At 36.0% G+C, this 7,694-nt stretch overlaps 1 protein-coding gene across 5 annotated transcripts; it reads right to left on the bottom strand.

Annotated features, from left to right (window-relative positions):
• Positions 1–1,329: 1,329 nt before the first annotated feature.
• EPGN (epithelial mitogen) lies at positions 1,330–7,442 on the bottom strand. 5 transcript variants are annotated; one of them, XM_060092763.1, is made up of 5 exons: positions 7,400–7,442; positions 6,778–6,867; positions 3,920–4,028; positions 3,034–3,186; positions 1,330–1,384 (listed from the first exon to the last, which is right to left on the bottom strand). In XM_060092763.1, the coding sequence occupies exons 1-5, from the start codon at positions 7,440–7,442 to the stop codon at positions 1,330–1,332; spliced, it is 450 nt and encodes a 149-aa protein (XP_059948746.1). The 5 variants fall into 5 exon arrangements, with proteins under 5 accessions (XP_059948746.1, XP_059948753.1, XP_059948763.1 ...); XM_060092770.1 differs by having other exon boundaries at positions 3,160–3,186; XM_060092780.1 differs by having other exon boundaries at positions 3,160–3,186; positions 3,920–4,025.
• Between the last annotated feature and the right edge of the window lie 252 nt (positions 7,443–7,694).

Here is a 7,694-nt window from a genome sequence, read left to right as displayed (position 1 = left end):
ATTTTGCTTATCTACACCACAATAGAAAAAAAGTCCATAGTCTTAGATTGAATCTAAAAGAAAAATGGTAGATATTATTTTTAATTTCATGTTTTACTTCCTTTAAAAACACATTCTTAAATTATTACTTACAAACCAAATAATAAAATATACATCTAAGATGATATCCAGTGGGGTGAGAGGTGAGGTCAGGGACAGAGATGGAGTTGAGAGGTGGAAAGTTTTCTCTCTTCTGTCACAATCAAATTTTAGAGCTAGAAGGACCTTGTAGAAACTGATCAAAGCCCAAAGAAATTAAGGGACCTGAACAAGACTATTCGAATTCGGTGGAAGAAATATGATTAGAGAGGAAGGACCCTAATTCTCAAATCGTTATTTCTACCAATATTCCGTTTTCTCTCCCTCTGTGCAAATCTTCTCTCCGGTACCCAGAAATGGTAAAGAAAATTTCCACCTGCTGTTGGCTGGTGAAAATTTCTTATGTCAAGTTCTTCAGTTTCTATTTCAGAGCCAATTGTAGAATTTTATTTGTTAGTAGAATTTTAGAATTTCAGTCCAAATAGATAATCGCCAGGTCATTCCACTAACAATAGGAGAAAGTGATGAACATAAGCATTCGGGGACCAGTGAGTCCAACACAAAATTTTATAATCCATGCAGAAACAAAAACGTTTTGCCTCCTCAGGGCTCAATATCCAGATAGCTTTCAGTCATCAGAAACTCTTTAGCTTATTCCATATTTCACAGTGTTGTCACAAGTTGGGTATCATTATGTTTGCCTTGGACATTCCATTTCTTTTCTCTAGCTTAGACTTCAATCATAAGTTTGGTTCACTGGAGGTGCCATAATACTAATCTCATCTGAATAGCTGACATCACATTCTGTTAGACACCATGAAAGCATCATGTTTGGGATTTGTTCCGTAGAGCAGTGGTCCAGAATCCTGGTAGCAAGCATAGTGAAGAATCCAAGCTTGGCATTGCTTTGGCTGGCTGCAAGGTTGATAATTATTCCCATGAAAATGCACATCTGACATAGTCGGAAGCATAAAACTTAGTCTCTCTGCAGTGAGAACAAAAATCACACAACAGCAACAAACCCAGAGTAGAACTGTGAACTTGACCTCTGACACTGTACTTTGTTCCCTTGGCTCCCATGGCACTTTAAAAATGGCAAAGTCTAAGGACCAATGTTGAAATTTATTCTCTTGTTTCATCATGATCCCAACTTTCTAGTCAGCTTAGGAAGTTTTGTTGTTTCACTTGAAATTTTCAGTTTTGGGTCCACTGATTTTCACCAACGACTCTTGAAAATTTCTTACAAAGGCCTCATAGTGGTCTTCCTCCGGAACAGACGTTGTAAGGTGATTTCAGTTTTAGACACCTAAAACAGAGTATTGGTTTTCATATGAATTTGACTGCTGTTTGTATAGCTTATTGAGGATTATTTAAATGCTCTGGTGTAGCAATTGCTCTTGGTATCCCACCCATATCCTCTTTACCCACTGGTATACCCATCCCCCAGCAGTTGTGGGTGTTAATAAGGCTCACAGCACCATCCTTTTCTAGAAGATTGTCCTCAGCCAAGAGAGGACTTTGCCTGAAGATTCCTAGGAGATTCCAAGCCCCTCCCCCTTACCCTGCCAGGAGCACTCTGACACCCATGCCTGATGATGCTGGGTACTACAACCAAGATCCCTCACCTTCTTGGGATGGGTCAGTGATGCCAGTCATGTTCTAGGTCTCCCTTTGGAATCAGGCTTCCAATCAGGAGGATAGACTTCAGCTAAACTACATCTTTGCTTACCTTCTTCCTCTGTTCTAGCTTCCCTACTTCATTACAGATTTCACCTTTGAGCATTCCCTTGACCAGTCATCACTCAGTCAGGAATCTCTATCTTAGGTTCAGCTTCTAGGGAACCTGATCCCAGACAGCTGTCTTGTTAATATTAAAAGGTCTTACTTCCTTTTTTATTTTCTTTCTTGGTCTCTTAGGCAACTGATATAACAGATTTTATATCAATTGATCCACAATTGATATAACAGATTTTATTCTCTCTAAGATGCAATTTTTTTTTTTTTTTTTTTTTTTTTTTTGCTGTACGCGGGCCTCTCCCGTTGCGGAGCACAGGCTCCAGAAGCGCAGGCTCAGCGACCATGGCTCACGGTCCCAGCCACTCCGCGCCATGTGGGATTTTCCCGGACCGGGGTACGAACCCGTGTCCCCTGCATCGGCAGGCGGACCCCCAACCACTGCGCCACCAGGGAAGCCCTCTAAGATGCAATTATTAAGCAAACTTTTTTTTTTAATGTTGTACAGTAATTTTTGGTCATTTTAAAAATGACAACTTGGTTAATAGAGTACAGCAAGGGAAATGTATTTATACCTTTTCTTTAACGTATATCACATTATTTCTTGACTTTTCCCTATACATGGATTAAAGGAAAAATTACCAGTGTGGAAAAGCCAGAAATAATGATTAATAATTAATGCATGAGTAATTTTTACTTAATGGATCAAATTTATCTTGTTTAGCTTTTAGCAGTAGATAGTATCTCCTGAATATACCCTCAACTATGTCTGGGAAGAAAATGGCCCACATTTATCACACATTTTCATTCATTTAATACTCATGTTTTGATTTGTCCATTCAACAAATGTTTATTGAGTTTCTATGATGTGCCAGACATGGTATTCGACACTTCATATAATTGTGCACAAAACACATTAATTTTTACCCTTGTGGGCCAACTGTCCTACACATTTATAACTTTGATGTAGATAGACAGAGTTGGGGATGAAGGGAAACAGTAAATTGGAACTATCCTATTGCAACTGTGGGTAAATTTTTACCTCTTGTCTGGGTTTATGAGAAAAGGCATCAAAACAAATATGCAGAAACTTGCCAGATTTACAGCCATATTTTCACTAAAATATTATATATGTCAGTGCCTGGTACATTGTAGGGGCTCAGTGAATATTTCTCAAATGAATGAGTATCTAGTGACTTCATAATTTGTTTTTTATCATACCTCTTTCTTATGTAGCAGTAAAAAATAACAAGAAAACTACTTAATAATAATCCAACGCCAATCCCAATTGCAATGTATTTTTCATAAGAATCCACAGCATATGAAGTTAAGGTCAAGTGCTCACACCTTTCTCCAGTATAACCAGTAAAACACCTTTAAAAAAAGAAAATAATGTATAATTTTAAAACTCATGATAGAAACACAAATGACAAATTTCGAAGAATGAAAAAAATTTAACAAAAAGTGATTTAAATTAAAGAGGCCAATACCAAATGAAAGCCAATCTATTAAATGTATTGAAGAAGCCATGTATTTTACAATAATCATTTGATTAAGACCCCATATTAATGCAACTTCCCTCATTGGTAGGAGGGAAAGGTAGGACCCTTGCATGAGTTGATCTAGAAAATTGTTAACCTACTCTTTCATAGGAGGATGCTGAGCAAATCAATGATCATAAAAATGGTATCTCAGTTGATCTAGAACTTTATATTCCTGAAGTGTTTTTGCCATAGTCTGTTTCATTTTATCCTTTAATCTATCCATAAAAACTTGGAAACTTCTTTGCGTGTTGTTAAAAGTTGATTTGGATTCAGTAGTTTTGAGGTACGGTGTGAGCTTCTACATTTTCAACAAGCTCCCAGGTTACACAGATGCTGCTAATCTAGGAACCATATTTTTGAGTAATGAGAACTAGGTAGGTTAGAAAAAGACCCCTTAGATATTCAAATACAAAGAGAATTGGTGAATCACATTCAGATCATGTACCTTTTTTTACTAGATAAGATGGAGGCATGTGGAAATGTACTATGTTAAACACCATGTGAAAGGAGGCATACCTTCTCCTTCTCCCATCTCTAGGGCTTGGGAAGTTCTTTGCAATTACCTGCAGATGGCTTTCTCCAGCTCATGGTGGAATGCACAAACACCATTGATGCAGTAACTATGGTGGTCTTCCAAGCAAGTATGTGAGAACCTCAACGCTATGGGTCCTTCTGTGTAGCCAGATAGAAAAAGGAGATACAGTATTAACAGATGAGGTGATTCACACTTCCACAGTAGATTTGTAATACATATACAAAAGACCTTTAATTTTAGGAATATTCTTTGAGTGCTCTGTCATTTGAACTATTGATTAATTCCTTTGACAGGTTATATTTACAAAGGTTGGGTTAATATCATCTAAGACATATTAATGAATTAGGGGCTGGAGGTAGATTGATGATCATTCCATTCTTTGGAAACTATGTAATAAGATATAGATACAAGTTTGCCAAAAGGTGGCAGCATTGATTCTAGTCTTAGCATGCTATCCTGGGCAAGACTTCCCAAATATATGCCTGGAAACAAAAGAAATAATACAATTTTTTTCATTCTCCCCTTTACATCTGAGAAGTAAGCACTTAGGAAGATTTGGATTTATGGTTGGGAGATAATGAACTTGATTTCTGTTCATTCTCCAGAGAAGAGTGAGATGAGAATCCTCCCTTCTTCTAATGCAGACTACCTTAAGTAGCTAATGGAAAAGGGATTGTTTTCCCTAACTGATTTCCGAAGAGGTATTGTTATGACCTATACATGAAGCCAGAAACAACTTATGGCTCAGGCTTAACATAGCTAAGACAGTAACTTCAGATGTTAATTAGAAAATTTACTCAGTTAAGAGGCATTATGAGATTGTGGGAAAAGCCATGGAATTGGAATTAGAAAACCTGTGTTTTGATTTCTAGCTTTTAACACTATGCAAATGACCACACTTGGCGAAACCTTTGTGGTCAAGTGTCCAGAAGCCTCTTTATGGGAAACTTCCCTTTGGGAAGCTGTACTGTGGCAAAATACTTAGATTTCAGGATGCTTATCCTTCATTCATTGATGTACTAAAGACATATACCTATACTATCTTTGAGGTTTATGCAGTGGGAATGACAAAACAGCATAAATGAGTCCTTTTTAGTATACTTTAATTACTGATTCTTAAATTCTTCTCAAGAAGAATTAGTGGCATTTTATTTTTGTCACTGTTATGAATAAACATATCTCCTCAACCTTAGTTATCATGTTATATTATATTCACCTTGCTAAGTAGATTAAGAGAATCATACTTATTTGTTTTCAGGAGAAAAAGATCTAAAAAGGCATACTTATTTATATTGAAATTACTAAATCTTTAGGTACTAAGTCACCAACAAGATACTGTTATATAACTTCATTTTGGTTGAGAACACACAACATTACCTTAAAATTCATATTCATTTTAAATGTGGTATAGTAAATCTAATTTCTCATCTTGATCATTAATTCTAAGGCAGTGGGAATTTCTCATTATAAACTGTGGTAGGTTCTTCCTACTTCAAGATTAAATAAGTTCAATTAACCAAGCCTGAACGAGGACTTATTAGAAAATGTGAGAATTGAAAGAAGACATTTCCAAAGAAAGAATATACTAGAGACTCATCTTTCCTCTAAGGAGAAGAATATTAGTTATAACTTCATGAAACTTTCCTGAGATACTGGATTCAGATTTTTAAATTAAATGAAAAGTAGGGAACTAAAATTCACCCATCAAGAAAGCAAAGAAAAACTACTGAAGTGATATATTCAATCCCTTTTGTCCATAATTATTACCTGTAACTTGGAGGATTTGACTTGCAGTTCACTACTAGGGAAGAAAAAAGGTGGTGATGGACACACTGTTATGTCACTTAGAGGAAACTGTGCTTCTTCAATTCTCTACAGTATTATCTCTCAACAAAGATGTTTTCTCTTTGTTTAAAGGCTCAAAAGACATGAAGAATTTGGCTAAAAGTTATTCTAAAAGCCACACTAATTTTATTTTGCAAATTGATATATATTCAAAAACTCAAATGAGCAAAATATTTTAAGCAAATTTTTTAAATTTAAAATTATTGGTGAAATGAAGAATACTTAAATATTACTATCTTCCATATTCAGAAACAAAATATTTAACTTGATCTTCTTTTACTTGCCTGGCTCTGAGAGCAAGATATGGTGTTTCTTTGGTCCTAAGTCACAAAGCCCATCTTCACATCAGGGGGTGGTATGTGATTTGTGTGAGAATCACAACCACCTGATACACAGGTCTTGGCAGGTAACAGATTTCCCAAGTTCACCTCTAAGAGTTCAAAGAGTTTGGAAAAATGCTGATGCTCAACAGTGGCCAGAAGCTATTTTAATAACAATAATAAAATATATCATCACTATCAACAACAAAAATTGGATACAAGTGGTTGGGCGATATAGCATATACTAAAGCAAAACAAAAAAAGCCCCCAAAGACAAGAAAAAAGATCTTTCCAAAGATGAGGGAAAGTGGATTAAGGCTTCATCTGGTAGCCATAATTTATTTGGCTGCAAAGCTCACAATCACAGATCAAAATATAAAGTCACTCATCAAGAATGCCAAAATAGGGACAAACTGCCTCTGGAAGCACATGGGTTATTGGGAATCCAGCAGGAATCAAGCAGAAAGTGTGGCATGTTTCACATCCAGGACAGTAACTGAAAACAACTTTTTCTCATTAGCTTCACTTCCTCCTTTTAAAAAGACAATTCTTTGCTGACACATTTACCTGTCACTTCCATTTAACAGCATCCTGATAAAAGATTGTCTAATAATAAAATACGTATTTAAAAATTTCCAGTGTTGCTTTTATCACAATCCAAATTTCTCTCAAACATTAAAAAAAAAAAGTCACTTGAAATACAAAAGTGTGAAGAAAATACCTTCTGTTTTGTTAACGGTCCAGTTACTTTGCTGGGTTGTGATTGGGGGTGTTACAGTCCTGGCTGCCTCTTCAGTCAATGCTGTCACAGCTGTGTGAAAGGGGCGGGAAGGGAAGGCATCTTTAGCAGGTGAGCCTCCTTCTACGTACCAGCAACAGATCAAAAGTTATTCTATCTAGTCCCACATCTGTTCTATTTTTAATTCATTTACATTTGAAACCCATAACCTGACAAGGGCAGTTTCCTGATAGTTTCTCATGCATATCAATTCCACTCACTACATTATAGTTAGAGAAAGTAGAAACACATTAATTATTAAGAGGAAATAAATACATTTTATAAACTCATTCAATCACAAGGACATTATCATATCATATGTATCAACTACTCTTCAATTGTATAGAACAAACAATATAAAGATCTCAGAAAAAGAGGTGTCAAAATATGTTAAAAGAGGAGCATACATTACATAAGAAACTAAATTAATTCACAAATTCCTTGCTTGGATCTTTGTCATGAAGAACAACCGCTAAAAGCCAACTCCTCACTAATTCAGATAAAACAAATCCTATTCATATTTTACAATGTCACAAAATTAACACAGCAAAAAGAAATGACCTACCATTGAATAAGATATAGACTGATATTGAAACTCCGAAAGCCATTTCCTGCGCTTGTTAACAGTATCTTGCTCTTATCCTCCTAGAATGACGGGTGGAAGGTTTTTATTGAGCTCTCGGAGGCTTTCTTGCATTTATATTTCATGAAGCGTCATCTGTCAGTTCTTACCAATCAAAAAAGTATGTCTTTCTGGCAGCAGCTTGAAGCCTTGAGGCGTTCGTGTACTTGTTTAGGATACCTGTGTTATCTAGCAGTGTGATCAAATTTTCTTTTGAAACACTGGTTTCCTGTTACCT

The sequence above is a fragment of the Mesoplodon densirostris genome, chromosome 1 (genome assembly GCF_025265405.1).
Source record: "Mesoplodon densirostris isolate mMesDen1 chromosome 1, mMesDen1 primary haplotype, whole genome shotgun sequence".
Lineage (NCBI taxonomy): Eukaryota > Metazoa > Chordata > Mammalia > Artiodactyla > Ziphiidae > Mesoplodon > Mesoplodon densirostris.
This window is presented reverse-complemented; position numbering and strand designations above follow the sequence as displayed.

Excerpts from the sequence above, each read along its gene's own strand:
- EPGN (XM_060092763.1), bottom strand. The coding sequence starts at position 7,442 with ATGGCTTTCGGAGTTTCAATATCAGTCTATATCTTATTCAATG. Across the intron at positions 6,868-7,399 it reads AGTCTATATCTTATTCAATG|CTGTGACAGCATTGACTGAA; the intron begins GTAGGTCATTTC and ends CCTTTCACACAG. Across the intron at positions 3,187-3,919 it reads CTGGAGAAAGCCATCTGCAG|GTGTTTTACTGGTTATACTG; the intron begins GTAATTGCAAAG and ends CTTTTTTTAAAG.